This window comes from Egretta garzetta, unplaced genomic scaffold (assembly GCF_000687185.1).
Source record: "Egretta garzetta isolate BGI_Z169 unplaced genomic scaffold, ASM68718v1 scaffold690, whole genome shotgun sequence".
Taxonomy (NCBI): Eukaryota; Metazoa; Chordata; class Aves; order Pelecaniformes; family Ardeidae; genus Egretta; species Egretta garzetta.
Genome location: NW_009258282.1, coordinates 19203 through 36215, shown reverse-complemented (window position 1 = coordinate 36215; position 17013 = coordinate 19203). Strand labels below are relative to the sequence as shown.

General features: G+C 41.5%; 1 protein-coding gene across 1 annotated transcript in view; it reads right to left on the bottom strand.

The window, feature by feature from the left end:
* LOC104124400 (golgin subfamily B member 1) overlaps positions 1 to 14611 on the bottom strand; it is a 49791-nt gene extending 35180 nt beyond the window's left edge. Inside the window, 10 exon segments of the mRNA XM_035892053.1 lie at positions 3420 to 3516; positions 3818 to 3909; positions 4486 to 4897; positions 6556 to 6669; positions 7040 to 7162; positions 8661 to 8813; positions 10731 to 10883; positions 11636 to 11788; positions 12423 to 12519; positions 14477 to 14611. Coding sequence (XP_035747946.1) covers positions 3420 to 3516; positions 3818 to 3909; positions 4486 to 4897; positions 6556 to 6669; positions 7040 to 7162; positions 8661 to 8813; positions 10731 to 10883; positions 11636 to 11788; positions 12423 to 12512 — 1387 coding nt within the window. The 5' untranslated portion in view covers positions 12513 to 12519; positions 14477 to 14611.
* Positions 14612 to 17013: the final 2402 nt, after the last annotated feature.

Sequence of the window (17013 nt, the reverse complement as noted above, 5' to 3'; positions counted from 1 at the left end):
CCAGGCACTCTTCCCAAGCCTGTAGCGCTGCGTGGGGTTGTTGTGACCCAAGTGTAGGACCCAGCACTTGGCCTTGTTGACCCTCACCCAATCGGCCTGGGCCCATGGATCCAGCCTGTCCAGGTCCCTCTGCAGAGCCCTCCTCCCCTCGAGCAGATTGACACTCCCACCCAGTTTGGTGTCATCTGCAAACTTACTGAGGGCACACTCAATCCCCTCGTCCAGGTAGTTGATAAAAATATTAAACAAGACCAGCCCTAGAATTGAGCCCTGGGGAACACCGCTTGTGCCCGGCCGCCAACTGGATTTAACTCCATTGACCGCAACTCCCTGGGCTCAGCCATCCAGCCAGTTTTTTACCCAGCGAAGAGTGCCCTGTCTAAGCCATGGGCTGCCAGCTTCTCTAGGAGAATGCTGCCGGAGACAGTGTCAAAGGCATTGCTGAAGTTCAGGTAGACAACATCCCCAGCCTTTCCCTCATCCACCAGGCAGGTCACCTTGTCATAGAAGGAAATCAGGTTGATCAGGCAGGACCTGCGTTTCATGAACCCATGCTGGCTGGGCCTGATCTCCTGATTGTCCTGCATATGCCTGGTGAGCACACTCAAGATGAACCACTCCATAATCTTCCCCGGTACCGAGGTTAGGCTGACAGGTCTGTAGTTCCCCGGATCCTCCTTCCAGCCCTTCTTGTAGAGGGGAAAGTAGAAAAAGGTAAACTCGATGGTCGTTTATGTAGCAGGAGGAGAGACATTCAATTGCTCAAAGAGCTGCTTCAACAAAAGGAATCCATGTGGCTAGTAAAGAGAGCAACAGATATAAAGAAGAAAATCAACTCTATCCCAGCTGAAACCAGCACAGCTGGTATAATGCATTGCTAAGCCCATGAAAATTGAAAGACTGCACAAAGATTTCAAATACGTTTACATTTTAGAAAATGATAGTTAAATAGTTTGGAAGCATTTGTTGAGATCTGCTTGAAAATCATCAGAAATTACAAAATATACGGTAACTAACGTAAATCCTTATTTCATTCTACTCAAGTTAGAACTGGAGTACTGTGAGCAGTTTTAGGCATCATACTTTAAATAAGACTGACAAATTAGAAATGATAAAGGAAGGAGTTAATTTTGCTTTTGCTTATGTTTCATTAATCATTTTGTGGATATTGTATTAAGATATTGACTTTTGAATGCAGCCAAGATGCAGGTCTGCAGGCAGAAATTCAACAGCCCATGGTCTACTGCTCACCATGTCCCTTGAATAGCCCCCCTCCATGGTTGGGCTAATCACTAGCCAAGTTAATCAGTAAATAAAGATAGATGAAGGTAAGACTAAGACAATCAGATAAATTGGTCTTGAACCAAGATGCAGGCAGGATAATTAAAGTAGGCCCAGATGAATAGAGGATAGGTTAGAGGTCAAGTTTTTACGCTTTTTGCCTCACATTCATGGTGGCTGCCGAGAGAAGACTTTTGATGGATGAGCCAATGGACTTCATGTTCGAGAAGCAGAACTGAGACAGAACGATACGAGTATGCTAACCTGTGGGAAACAATGGACTTTCAGCTGGCCAGACAAATGAGGAATTGTGAACACCACGGAAACTCTCTATGCAATTATTATTGAAAGATATAAAAGTATTATGCTTGTGATTTTCATTTGCCACTCACTGAGGTGATGGCCCAACTCTGAGTTGTGAATAAATGCAAACCTAGAGTAACCCAGAGACTCGGGAAATTCTTTAAGAAGAAAGTTATCAGGAGACTAGGAGGAGTAATAAAGTATTTAGAACCTACAGAGGAAGTCTGAAAGATTATAGTTTTTTACATGTTTCCATTTAATCTTTCAGTGGTGGGCTTTTGGTTTTTTTTTTTTGGTTGGTTTTTTTTGGGTTGTTTTGTTTTGTTTGTTTGTTTTTAACAAATTACATCTCCCAGTGTTTGAAATGTTAAAAAATGTCAGTAACCAAGAGTTCAATGCATCCACTAGAAACACAATTACAACAAAAAAGCTTCTTTTGCATTGGGCAAGACTTTTTAAGTAACATAACAGTGAAGCTCTAAAAGTCACTGCATTTTTCAGGTGGAATTCCTTTCAGAGGAGGAAGGACCTCCTTTTTAAGAAAGCTGATGAAAGCCTTCCAGGTACATTTTGGATATACTCCATAAATCAGGGCATGATATCAGATTAGAAGCTGGATTTCTGTAAGGCCTTTGATATGGTCCCCCTAACATTTTTGCCACTAAACTGCAGAGGCACAGGTTTCATGGATGGACTGTTAGATGAATAAGGAACTGGCTGGATAGCTGTGTGCAAAGAGTTAGTCAATGGGTCAATGTCCGAGTAGAAACTGGTAATGAGGAGTGTTCTTCAAGGGTCCGTACTGGGACCAATACTATTTACTATCTTAATTCACAACATAGACAGTGGGATTGAGTGCACCCTCAGAAAGTGCAAGCCAAGTGCAAGGCCCTGCACCTGGGCCAGAGCAATCCCCAGTATCAATACAGACTAGAGGGTGAATGGATTGAGAGAGCAGGTCTGCAGAGAAGGATTTGGGGATACCGGTAAATGAAAAATTGGACAGGAGCCGGCAATGTGTGTTTGCAGCCCAGAAAGCCAATCATATCCCGGGCTGCATAACAAGAAGTGTGGGCAGCAGGTCGAGGGAGACGATTCTTGCCCTCTACTCTACCCTCCCGAGACCCCACCCGGAGTACTGTGTCCCGTTCTGAGGTCCCCCAGTACAAGACAGACATGGATCTGTTAGAGTGAGTCCAGAGGAAGGCCACAAAAATGATCAGAGCACTGGAACATCTCTCCTATGAAAAAAGGCTGAGACAGTTGGGGTTGTTCAGCCTGGAAAAGAGAAGGCTCCAGGAAGGCCTTATTGCAGCCTTTCAAGGGGCTTCTTCTCTTTGGGTTGCCCAGAGAAGTTGTCAGTTGCTCCATCACTGGACATGTTCAAGGTCATGTTGGATAGGGCTTTGAGCAACCTGATCTAGAGAAGGATGTCCCTGCCCAGGGACATACAGGTAACAAATACCTGTTACCATACAGGTAACAAATTCTACCCACTCTGTCTCACAGCCTAAACACCAACCATCACTTCGTATCACAAGACAACGCCATGCAGGCAGGCCTATGATGCACAGCCCAGTCTTTTCAATAATTCCAGATGGCTTACTTAATTGTTTCCATCAGTCTGTTCACTGCCTGAGATTCAAATAGTTCCTTTTCCCTTTAGAATTAAGTTCTATTTTAACCACTGAAAATAATTATATAGCATTTTTGAAGATCTTGGCAATGAAAGCTTAATGAACCAGTAAAGATATACATGTTTCTTATCTAAAAACAGGCAAGAATAATTCTTAAATATTTCAAGAATATTAAAATAGGTAAGATAATCATACCACCTTCAGTATTCTGTCTTTCCAAGTTTTCTGTGGGTAGGAGTGAAGTCCCATTCCAATCTTCCTGATCTATTATTTTTTCCTGTGAAGTTGTTTCATCCTGTTTAAAATATAGGACAGAGGGGAGAAAGATAAATTTCAATACAGTTTATACTACACATTAGTCTTTGATCTTTCAATTAAACTTTTAACAAATCAATTGGCTACTTTTAAGTTACTCAAATTGACTCCTATTTTTCCCAGGCTTCCATAGTCATAACACATCTGCCCCATCAGCTGAGACAACCCATAGGATCCTTTCTCAAAACAATAAATCATAAAAAAGGAATTCCAAACATTTAATTCTGTTTCAGTTCCTCAACATATAAGAAAATTTCAGGAGACTCATGAAAAGTTCATACCTGTTTTTTCAATTCAGAGACCTGCACTACTGACTGGGATTTCAGTTTATTCTGACAACAGACAAATTCTTCAGATTTCTGTACAAGTTCATCTAATGGAGGGGAGAAAAGGGAGTTAAGGTGTGTTCTTGCTTTTTTTTGCTGAAATATATATCTAGTTTACATATATGCACAATAGTTATGTGATCCCTTATCTCTCAGTCGCTGGGATGTAATGGAGCTGGAAGACAATAAATTTGAAATAATAGCTTGAGGCAAGATCAATGTTATTAGTTCTAATAGAAGCCTACAGAGAAAATGGTACAGTTTGCTTTCCTTGGTTGTTTTACTTATTATTTCAGTAGAAATTCAGACTCTGAAGAATGTGGCACATCTAAAAAGAATTTACATAAGTTGATGGAAAAAATTATTAATTAAAAAATACACCTGGCTCACGAAATCCATAAGCCTCAAAAGATTATAGGCTGGGACAGTACACAAGGAAAGCACCGTATATGCCGCCCTATTCTTACACTCCTCCTCTTGCAACTGGATTTGGTCACAGCCAAATACAGAAAGGTGGGATCCCACTAGAGAGACGTTTAGTTTGATACAGTACAACCACTCCTACGTTCCTATGCAATTAGGAATTATTATACCAAGACTTTCTTATGAATGTTCTTGCTCACCCTGTAGTTTCTGTATTGTAGCACTGTTTTCAGCAGACAACACCAACAGCCGGTCAACATCCTGTTTCAGTTGATCATTTTCAGCTACAAGGACAGCATGGCTAGATTGCAGCTCTTGCTCAGCCACCTTAAGACAACTGATCTGCAGATTTTTCTCTTCCACCTCCAGCCTTTGTTCCTGCTCCAGGTCTTTATATTTCGCCTCTAATTCAGCTTGTGCTCTTCTTGCCTCTTCCAGCTGTTCCAAGAGACACTGCACCTCCTCCTGCAAGCGATGGGAAGACAGCTTCCTCTCAGCTAGTTCCAGCTCCATCTTCTCTCTGAGATCTCGAGACTCTTGTCTCTCTGCATCTAGCACATCCCTCAGGGAGCTTAGATCCACTTCCATCTTCTGGCACTGATCTAGGAGTGTCTGAAAAAGAATATGGAAATTAATTTCACTCTCAACTAGTTCAATACATTGCCAAAGCGAAGTATACTTGAATTATATTTTAAAATTGCCATTAAAGCGTTTTCAAATATCTAAGTAGCAGAAAGGAGGAAAAAAAAATATGGCAGAAACATCCATTTGTTACAAAGAAACTGCCCTACTATTTGAAAATTGCAAGAAAGCAATGTTGGGAGAAACAAGAACTCTAAATTTTGGTAAAGAAATGATAAGTCTTAATTTAGAGCAGGGTAATGTAGAGGAAAAGAAACAATAGAACAGTGCCCACAAGTTCTCTTTTAGAGGAAAGAAAGATTCCCAAAAGGGAAGGAAGGAATACAACAAAAGAGGGGGAACTCAACAATTACAGAGTATAATTAAAAAAATGAACAAAAGTGTGTACGTGAAAGGGGGTCAAAAATGCCAAAATGGGAAACTGGAGGTTACAAACAGTGATCCACACAGTGCCCACTGCTTCAAGAAAGGTCCCAGAAAGCTGGTTGACACTGACTAGAGATTTAAGACAACCAAGGAACAGAAACAGACCCTATACTTGCCAGAATCCCTTTTGTCACACTTTCTCCTCCCTGGAGCTGCGGACAGTCAGCATAGCTAGTTTCAGGAGGAGGCTGATGAGAAGCACCCTTTACTTTATGGGTAGGAAGAGAAGCTTCAGCCACATGGCCTCAAGTTTGTATGTGTACCAAGGTCCCCCTCTGACCATAAAATGCGCATGAGGGGAGTCAAAGACACAGAAGAGAGTCAGGGGACCCCAACAACCATGCCATGAAGATATCCATGCCGCCACTCCATGAAACTCCCTGGTAAGCAATGCAATCAGTTGTGAGTACATGTCAACTCACTTCTTCACCCCTTCTTGGTGGTAAGAAGTACCACCACTGTTTCTGGCTGGGACACAGGGGAAAAGAAAACAGAGTGATGCATAAGTGTGTAAAAGTTATCAAAGTGAGGTTCAGGACTAGGTTGGCTGGAGATTGTGCAGCCTACTAATATGAGACTGATACAGTATTAAGTCCCTTCTAAAAGGATGGAGAATTACTTTCAGAAGTTCAGATACTGGAAAAAAATTAAAAACACACTCATCCTGTATCTGCAAATAAGTCTTTTAAGTGATTACGTACTAAATGCTGTCTCAAGGGGCACATGTACATATGGTCATATATGCACAGACTTGATCTCCAAAACGACTGAGAGCCAATACCTCTCCAGAAGCTGTGTCATCATATTAGGAAGTTCTCAGCAAGACATACCAAAGAGTATGAGATTGTGCTCTGATCTGGCCTGGATACTGCAGTCCAGAAACAGTGTAGCTACAGCAGCACTTCTGTCTCAGGGAGAGCATTGTGTATTTGATAGGTTTGAATGTATCAGTCAGCAGCATGGAGAATGGATAGATTTTGTCTCTGTCCACCTGCCCAGAATCTGGGTCACTAGAGATGGCTGCAAGCTATGCATACAGATCTGCAGCTCTAAAACCTGACCTGAGGAAGGCCCTCAGCTGATTTCATGCTGGAAACCTGGTGCCAGGAATAAGCTAATCTAGTAACTTCTGAGCTACTGACAAAGGCCCCATCCACCACTTATACACGAGAGTAAGGCAATAAGCAAAGCATGAAAGATACCTGGTTTTGTTCTTCAGCAGTACGTAATTCCTTTTGCAGCAATTCTACCACCTGAGTTCGTCCTAGCAGAGCTGCTTCCTGCTCCTCTAGCTTTCTCTGAAGTGTACGCAGGTTCTGTGAGAAAGACAGTGCTGTACCAGTATCTGGGGGGCTAACATAAGAAGGCTAGATTTCCTGGTTTCGTCCATACACCCAGTTTTCATAACACAGTTACTTTAATAGCCTGAATAACTTCACTTTTGTTGACACTTATTCTGGAGCCCTAGTGCAGTAGGAAGAGCTCACCATTGTTTCACAAATAGGGAATCAGAGTACAATAATTTAATAGGTTTTTTTTAACTGTTCATTCTTTTCAACTGATAGCAAATCAGCAGATTGAAGCTAGGACTCTGGAAGTCCAAACTAGCATCCCAGAAAACGCAAAACAATCAAATCACATCTCTTCTCACCCCCTCCCATAATAAGATTATTATATCAAATATACCTGCTGCATCTCTACTTCCAGATCTGACTGGGCCACTATCTTGAGCAATTCAGCTTGGTGCTGGTGAACCTGCTCTTCTAGAAGAGCTTCCTTCTCCTGAATCACTTCCTGCAGGGAGCTCAGCTGAAAACATAAGCCACAAAATAAAAAAGAAAAAAAAAGAAAAAAGGTTATGAGCTTGACAGACATGCAGGCTTGCTTTCAACATGCAATAGAGTATTATGTGTGTAATGAGGTCTTCAGCTTGATAATCCTTTATGTCACCTTGGTCAAATGGTATCTTTATCCTACTAGTAACTATATATTTACTGATAATATTTCAGATCCCAGAAAGCAAAACCCACAGAATTTCATCTACAAATGTGCAGAATGATAAAAGATAGGTTTACTATATAATTACAAGTTCATAAGAATTCTGAGGTTTTATTTGTATAGGATGCAGCCCAATTCAAAGATCAAAAGCTAAACCTGCAATTCGGAGTAGTAACAAAAATCTTTCCACAAACAAATACAATATAATTGTGATAAAAAACCCTCTGCACATCGCAGTAGAACACAGAGAGGCAATGGCAGCTCTGGGAGCTGAAAGAATACTCTGCCCCAGCTATTCCAAAGCCCATCACAGAACAGCAATGGCAAGCAGGGAAGAACCCAAATTCCAACTCAGAAGAAGGGACACCCTGTCCAGGCCCTTCCAGGGGCTGTTCCCCCCCTCCTCAGAGAGCCATCAGTCCCACTGTCCAAGTGTGAAACCCATTAAGATGACTTAACTGTGGAGCACCTTTTGCACTAAGGGTGGTTACTGCCTAGGGGTATGGGACATGTTATGGGATACAGGTGAAGAGCATTTTGGGATTGCAAAAGACTTACGGAATGTTTAGAGGAAGAACCAAAGGCAGGGAAATGGATGGACCCAGGTGATTTAGGGAAAAACAAAAATGAAAAAATAGAGGGTAAGGGAATTATAAGGCCAGTTGTGTAAACAGTGGCTGCTCAATATGCTTGTCTGGCCATGCCCTGCACCTGATCAGCAGTCTGTCCCATCTTCTCACTAAACGCCTTTCTTCTTTCGTTGCGGGAGAGGGTCTCTATTCAGTGTGCATTTGTGGGTATGGGAGGGTCTAAGTGATAGTAACTGGAATCAGACTGGGCCAAAGGGCCTGTGTCCACAGTGCCAGCAACTGGAGAGATTAGAGCAAGTGAACTTAAGTGCCAGCAACTGCAGTGGGACCACAGGTCAGAGGGCTTCGGGAACAACTGACTCTCTTAAATTATCCAGTGACAAAACACGTGGGAATGGTTCAAAGCTGCATCAGGGGAGGTTCACACTTGACATTAGGAAACATATCTTTACCAAGAGGGTCGTCACACACTGGAACAGGATTCCTAGAGAGGTGGCCAATGCCCCATTCCTGTCAGTGTTTAAGAAGAGTTTGGACAATGCCCTTAATAACATGCTCTAACTTATGGTCAGCCCTTACGCGGTCAGGCAGTTGGACCAGATGATCATTGTAGGTCCCTTCTAGCTAAACTATTCTATTCTATCATGCTACTGTAAGTAATGGTGTGGGAAATACAGACACACACACAGAGACCGATAGTAGAATTTTTTTTCCTGTACCTGTGTTGCATACTTGATTTCAGCATCTTTCAGATTCACTTTGGCTAGAGCCAGCTGTTCCTTCAGATCCTGAACAGTCTCCTCTCGCTCCCTGAGCTGCTCTTTTAGTGCTTCAGCTTCCTCTCTATGCTCTTCACTTGTATTTTGGTTATTCTGACATTGCAAGAATAAAGAAGTGGAAAGAAAAGAAATAAAAGAAGGTAAACTGATCAGTATTACTAGTCAATTAAAAAAAATAATTAGAATGCTACTGCACTCCTGACTCCTAACCAGATGCTTATTCCTACAATATTTCTTAATTTCTTAACTTTATGTTTTCTTTGTTTCTTTAAACAAAGCTGTCCTACATTAAGTAACCATTTTCCTTATTTCTGTGCAGATATGCACGACATGTCTTTAATTGGGAAGTGTCAAATCACTTTGGAATGGCTAATTATCCATGCATGCTTACCATATAAACTAAGGTAAGTCATATTATTAAATAAAATATAATACATGATCTATGATATGACCACCTTGATTTGTGAGGCTTTTTAATTTCACAGATTTCTCTAATACCAGAAATGAAAGATTTTTTAATTAGCAACAGAAGAATATTCTCCACATGACAAAGCAGCAGACATTACACACTCTAGACCACAGAAAATGCCCATGGAAATCTCTTTAGACTAAAGGGATTTATAGCAATGAACCTGTTAGAAATAAGCAAAGGAAACATGCAAACAATCGTCAGTTCTACTCCACTCTGAGGCACTAGAATCCTCTGTTTATGACCATGATTTAAACTCAAACAACATTTCACATAAAACATGCTTAGGCTATGTCTACTCAGACAGACTAGCACTCTACACTTGCACTCTTCTTTTGTCTCTCAAGGACCATTGTGTATGGCAGGCAACTCTCCAACACCACAGCTGTACAACTGCTTAACAGAGTCACATATTAGTTCCAGCATATCAACACTGGCACCGAGAAGCAGGAAAAACATCATTCTGTTGTGATCATCTCAGCACTCCCAACTACTTCAAGCACTTAGTGCTGAAGATTTTTGACTGAATATATACAAAATGGATCTCTTTCCTTTTCCTTGTTACAGGTATTGGATCAAAGATCATTGATAACATATGGAGTCTACAGAGTTTTTATGTCCTTTAAACCCAATCTGATAAATTTATGAAGACTTTTAGAAGGACTTACAAGTCAGTGTAGCTTCTTACTTATTCTTATTACTGTTCCTCAAAAGGTAATTTGTTTCCTATAATCTTTTTATCTTTTTTCTCAACATTTCAAATAACCCTTATCTTCTCCGGTTTAATGAACATCATCTGACATCCTGCAATCTGTTTGCACAGATTCTATCACATTTCCCTTGCCTAATATTACTAACTTTTTAAAGAGAACTATGTGGTCAGCAGAACAAATTTAAGTTTAAATTTTTAAATTTTCAAAAATTACCAGCTCCAATGGGAGTGTCTAGCCAGTAGCTAATAGTTTACCTAATATCTTGGTACAGGACACTTTCCTCTCATTTTTTACCCAGCTTTACAAAATTATGGCTTGTTAACCATAAAACTTTGTGGTGGCACAGGAAGCTACATGGCTGGAAAATATATAGGGGTTTTTTTTTTTGTTTGTTTGTTTGGTTTTTTTTACATTTAAGTTACTGCCTTTCAATTTTAATGACCTCCTTATCGTCTTTTTCTTTTATTTCAGCCCACCTTCCCTCTCCTTTGCTGTACTCACATGACAGAACATTTTGAAACTTACAGCTCAGATAGTCAAGTGACTTCTGCAGGAAAGAACTTAGCTACAACAGATTACTGAAGGTATGCAAAGTTTGCAAAGTTAAACTGGCCCACATCCTTGATATCAAGGTGTGCACTCCAAGGGCACCTGCAGTACAAGGAAGCTGGACAGACCAGCTTTCTACAGCATAGACATCCTTGCTGGAACTATGAATGTCCTGCTAACAAGAGAGATAGGACCTGCTAATTCACTGGGACCTAAAATGTAGGGTGGCACCAGATTATCAGTAAAGGTTAACATCTTAAGTAGCCCTGTTCTCCCAACCTTGGGATACACTTGCTCTTCTGATAAGGTCTGTGCAGGCAGCAGTGATCCTTTCTCTGTCAGCTCCTCAATGCGTTTGTTCAGAGAGGTCAGCTTGGCTTTGGCCTGAAGTTTAAGCTTCATCAGCTTAGCATCTGCAGCCTCTCGCTCTTCCTGGAAAAGAAGGATACAAACTTAAAATTCCAGTGCTACCACCCTGAAATCACCAGTTGTAAAAGTTACATAATTTGTCAGTCCGCCATTCTTTGTCCAAACCTGCCTCCCCAGTAACAGTGCTCATTAAAACACATCCAGGGAATGAATTTGCTCTGAAACACTATATACAGCAAAATAGTTAGCTTCTGCTCTAGTACTTTCTCTTGAAGTCATAGATAGCTCAAGGGACTTTTCCTAGCCATTAGTACAAACTCAGTTTGACTTTCTCTACTATGTGCAGTCACTATCTCAAGTAACTGGACTTTCTCTCATGTCATGCCTCAGGGTACGCAATATGTATCTTTGGTTATGTGCCATAAAACCACTGGACTGCTGGGTGACTGCAATACAGTCCACTCAAACACTCTGAAGTGGGGAAAGAAAAACCTCACACGAAAGATATTAGTATTTATTAGAGCCACCAAGAAACTGCACGGGTCTTAAGGACCTCCAAGACAATATGCTATGTAACTTGGATATAACTTAACTACTCTAGAGGGAATTACCCTTAAGCAAAATGAACGGAAGCTATCCTACATTTCTTGGGTTACAGGCCCATTCTATGCATTCTTAGGATCAATTGTCCAGAATTGATGCATTTAGTAATGCAGAGGTCTCAAATGTTCAAAAGAAACCAGAGACTGGCTTGCACAGAAAGCTGAAGTAGCACTTTACTCTTGCTCCCAGGTCCCTGGTAAAAGAAATGATACCTTGAGTACAGTTTCTTTTTGCTGGAGCAGGGCATCCTTTTCTCGGATCAAGTCCTTCAGCTGAACAACTAGTTTTTCTGTTTGGGCTAGGCGCTCCAACAGGTCCTCAGGTGCCTCCTCCATGCTTTGTGCTTCTGGCTCTAAAGCTTGTACCTGAAACAGTGAAAGAAGTGCTCTGGAGGAAAAAAGTCAAAACAGACTGCAGCATAGCATCCAAATGGTATCTTCAGCTCCACTCCTAAATGCTGCACTCTGTTCCTTGCAAGCATTTCATGTAGCCTATAGAATTACACACCATTAGGTGAAACCAGGAGGGAAGCTCAGGATACCTGTGAGCCAATACACACAAAACCAAGCACCTTTTCTGAACACAACAGCAGCAAATCGGAAATGAGTGGCACTGGAGACACTCTACCACTCACGCACTATTCACTGTCTCAAGTATCAAAGGGCAACATAGAGATAAGCCTTCCACTGTCACCCAATCATGCAGAGCTCCCCTTCCTGCTACACATAATCATTAGTACTTTTAAAAGTCTTTCTTCACCCTAGTTCTAAGTTTGTTTTCTAGGATAACCTTGAGATGTGGAAACTAAGGAGATTATGGTCTGCCCCACAAAGGTGTTGACTTAAGAGGTCGGGAATATAGGAGAAGCAGAGTGGAATGACAGCTCAGTCTAGCACTCAGCAATGAAGAAGCAGGAAACAGTTCTCACTGCAGTCACATGATTCACATTCCCAAAACTCTCAATAAAATCTGAAAGTCTTTAGATAACACTATACTTACAGCAATAGAGGATTCAGTAACTGCATCTCCATCATCACCTGACAGCTCTTGTAAAACAGTACTTGCTAAACCTGACAAACGGCTCAGCATTTTCAGCCTGAAACAAAACAAAGAGTCAGAGTACAGTTAGAGTCAAAACTGCTCAGAAGAACAAGCATCCTTTCATGCTGATCTCTGACGTTATAGAGGTGACCAGGCTTACAGGGAATACATCTCCTCCATCAAGAGAGAAAAGCCAAAGTAAAACCTCAGGAATAAAGAAATTATAATGTTAACAAAAGCAGACAGATTCTGTGAACATAAAAGCAGAGGATGTGCTGGTAAGACACATGAAGATACCTTCACCACTCTACATGTGTGATTGAAAAATACAGTTTCATACCGGATTTTAAGTCACACTCATAGTTCATTCTTGACCTTTCTTAACAATGACATTACAGAACCATGATCTATTCAGTTTACTCAAAAGCAGAGTAAGTGATTCTTAAATGAAGTCACCATATTTGGCCTGTAAACACACAAAAGAAGCTTCCTGTTAATAAGTAGTGGGAATGGTGAACCCAGCCCTGATGTTTGCTAAGTAGATACAAGCATGTCACATTAGAGAGATGATGAGACCTCTGCATGTCACATATTGTGACAGGACAGGACCTTGACACAGGGGAATAGTCTGGAGAGGGCATATATTCCCATGCTGCTGCTTAGCATATCTTCTTTCCTTTCCTTGAAATTCAGGAGCCAAACTGATCCGCCAAGTGGAGATGAAGAACCAGAAAAATGCACCAGTATCAGCCAGCAACACATAATTTGCCATTTTGGGGAGTGGCAGATTAAGTTCTCCATTATTAACCCAGACAAGGGGATACAATCCACCTCAATAAGTTCACCAAATTCTAATAAGCAGTTGATAAGCCAAAGTACAGAGCTGCCCACCAGAAGGATATCAACAGGCTTGAGAAACAGGCGGGTAGAAACACCACGACGTCCAGAAAAGGCAAATACAGAGCCCTACACCTGTGATGGAACAAACATATGCAGTAGTATAGGCTGGGGACCAACTGGCTGTAAAGCTGTGTTGGAGAAGACAACCTAGGGATGCTGGTGGATAAGTTCAACATGAGTCAGCAGGGTGCTCTCACAGAAGAGGTGGTCAACTATATACTGAGTTGTACTAGTAAGACTGCAGCCAGCAGGTTGAGGGAAGCAATTATTCCTTTCTATTCAGCCCTTCTAAGACTACATTTGAAGTACAGTGTCCACTTTCAATCTCCCTGACACACAAAAATCACAGGGACAAACTGAAGCAAGTGCAGCAGAAAGCCCCCAGGATGACTGGGAGTTGGATTACAAGACATATGGAGAAGCTAAGAATGCTGGCCTTGTTCAGCCTTGAGAATGGCAGGTAAGGAAGGGGATGTAATTGCTGCCTTCTCCATAATCGCTTATTAGGTAGCTAAAGACAGAGCCAGACACTTCTTATGAGATGCACAGCAGATCAACATGAGGCAGTGGACACAAGTTGCAGCGTAAGAAATTTTGATCAAAAAAAGAAGAGCACAGGGAAGATAAATACTGGAATAGGCTCATAGCAACCTGATCTAACTTTGAAGTTAGCCATGCTAAGAACAAAGGGTTTGACAAATGAACTCCCAAGGTCCCTTAAGACCTAAATCATTCTAATATTCTTTGAAGAAAGGTCACATGTGACACTTGACGTATCTCTTAACCAAAAAGCTATAGATCTGTCCCAATTATAAGTCCATGCTTGTAAATGGCAAAATAATTTGTACAAATGTAAAAAAAGCTTCAAACTGAAACTATGGAAACTCACATTATCCATATGATCAAGTTTACAGTAATTATCTCCAGCAAATGGAATCTTTTAATCTCTTAGATTGCCACTTAAAGTGTTGAAATATTGACAATGGAGAGTGCAGTAGTGCATTATTTTTCTGCAGCAGTCACACCTTCTAACCACATGATTTTGCAGAAGTAGAAAATGTCACAATGCACATTAGAGTATCAATAGCAGAAAAGGGCATGTGAACACCAACCTCTTTTATGTACCAAGGAGCTCATAGGTCTGCTTACTGAGTAGTAAAGAGGTTTCCACGTCAGAGCAGTCACACACAGGTCCTTCACGTCATTCTTTTTTTGTCTCTTGGGTACTGACAGGTTGCATGAACCAAGACTCTTGATGGAGAGAGAAAAAAAAAGGAGATAAAAAAAAAAAGAGGAAAATAATTTATCCAACAGTAAAGAAATAACCCCGTTCTTCATCCTATACAGTACACCCTGGGATTATTACAGTCAGTCATTTGCAAAAAGGGTAGAAGGTGAAATGTCTTCTCTGTTCAGAAAAGTGGATTTCTCCTCTTCTTGCTGAGACGTGCCCTGGTTTCTTATGCTGTATGGCATGAGCTTAATGCTTGAAAAGCAGTTAGTGAAGCAAAAAGGCATGAGGCAAGAAGCCAGGCCTCAGTCTCTTGCAAAGAGTTCTAGAGGATGCAACTACTCAAGAAGGATACTGTCAGAAAGCCAGGACTGTCCACATTCTGTATCAATACAGTAGCCAGTGAAAAAAGGTACTAGTACTTTGCTTACTACTCAGCTGGCCCTGGGTGAGACTGAAGCATGGAATTCCACAATAATAGTTTTATAGTTCCTGCTAGAGAAACTTCTTCTGTCAACATCAACTGTTCACCAAGATGGTAATATAAAAGACTCATTTAAGGACCTGGAATCCCTGGTTCATTATAAGAATAATAAAGTATTTAGAGTTTTGTAAACCACTCCCCCCACAATGCCCCAGTGAGGAACAGAACCTGCTGTCTTGACAGCGGTAAAAGCACATTCTAGAAAACAGACATCCAAATGCAAAAATGCCTCTTTCTGACTGTCACAAATATCTGAAGAGGATGGATCTGATCTTCCTATTGACCATTAGGCCACAGCTTCTTAAAGTCACAAATGCACAATACGTGGTTGAGATGTGACATGAAATAATGTAAGACAACATGACTTAGGACTGACAGAACCAATAGATAAATTATTAGAAGTGGTATTAGAAATATGGCAAAAAGTAGAATCTGGACATCTGCAGACACCCATTGTAACCAGAAATATGTATGGGGCCTAGCACATATCTGCATGGTACAGGCATTACAATTTCAAGCGTGTGTACACGGACTATGCTGAAAAAAGATTCCCTGGCCTTTGCCCAGGCTGGCTACATGAATCTGATACTGAATTCAAGCTAATATACCTTGCTGGGCTTGGCTCACAGTTAGCCACCTCAAAATGCAAACAGAGGAACTGAGGCCTGTCTGCACCTATTTGCACAGGCATGGACTTTAATAACCTGAACTCAAGTCCTATAGATTCGCATCTTTGAACTCGCTTTTAAATTATATTCTCATGTGAGCTGAACATGGCAAGGAACGTGAAGGGGAATGAAAAGTGATTCTACAATTATATAAACAGCTCAGTCTTCTTTGAACCTTCCCTGAGAATAAATCCAGGCACAAGCATAACATCGCTTTAAATACTATCCCAAAGCCAACAGTCCACACAGAAAGTGGCACCTGTCTTACGCATCAGCCTCAAAAACTTGTGGCAGGAATACCCTGGTGCTTGCAGTTTGTATTTACTTCTGATTTTTTAGCAGGAAAGCATTATACAATGCTGGCCAATTTCCTCATAAACAGAAGCAGACAAACACAAAGGACAGAGGTTATTCTGTGTTCCACTGCCTCACCCAAATAAAGTAAACAATACTGCTCTCAGAGACAAGACTATTGCTCTTCCAGGGTCATACTGACTTGAGTTTGGATTTCCATTTTTTAAATTAATAACAGAACACAAAAGACCTACGCTGCGTTCATGATGTAAGCCAGCATAGTTTGCATTCTCCCTGCAGTTGATAATAATGTTTTTCTCAGCATTCCTATGACTAATGAACTTTTGCTTGTAAGAGTTTATTTTGAACACTAGGACTATCAGCGGCATTCTAGACAAGGCTCCTTTACTCTGAAATATACTTCCCTTACAGACCCAAACAGCCTAAATCCATTACTAATTACAGGACAGTCTGCATATGAGTTATAAGCAGTGCATAAATCCACGCATTTCTATCTCTAGGTATCAGCCATAGGGAAGAAAGACTCGATAGTGGTTTTTTCCCTAATTTATTCTACTATAAGTTTATTATAGGCTTAATTCTTGTATTTCCCTTCTTTTGAAGGCAAACAGGCATTGAAGGCATTGCTGCTGTACACAAGCCCTGGACCAAGCCTCTCACACCGTGCAGAGGAGCTCTGAAAGGGACAAGGATCAAAGAAGAGCAACAGATCTCGACCACCGCTGTCACCCATGATCCCAGGCCTCAGGAGCTAGCAACAGCCTTCCAGCAAGGGAAGGAGAAGCCAACACCGATGCAGCTACCGGAGTGCACGGTTGCCCCGGCAGTCCCGCAGGTTCACGGACGACAGCGAAGTTGACCACAATGGCTCCGGCGGGCCTCACAAGACAGAAACCTCCCCAGGCCGGGTTCCGCTGCCGGTTACATCTGGGCACCGCGGTCAGACAGCCG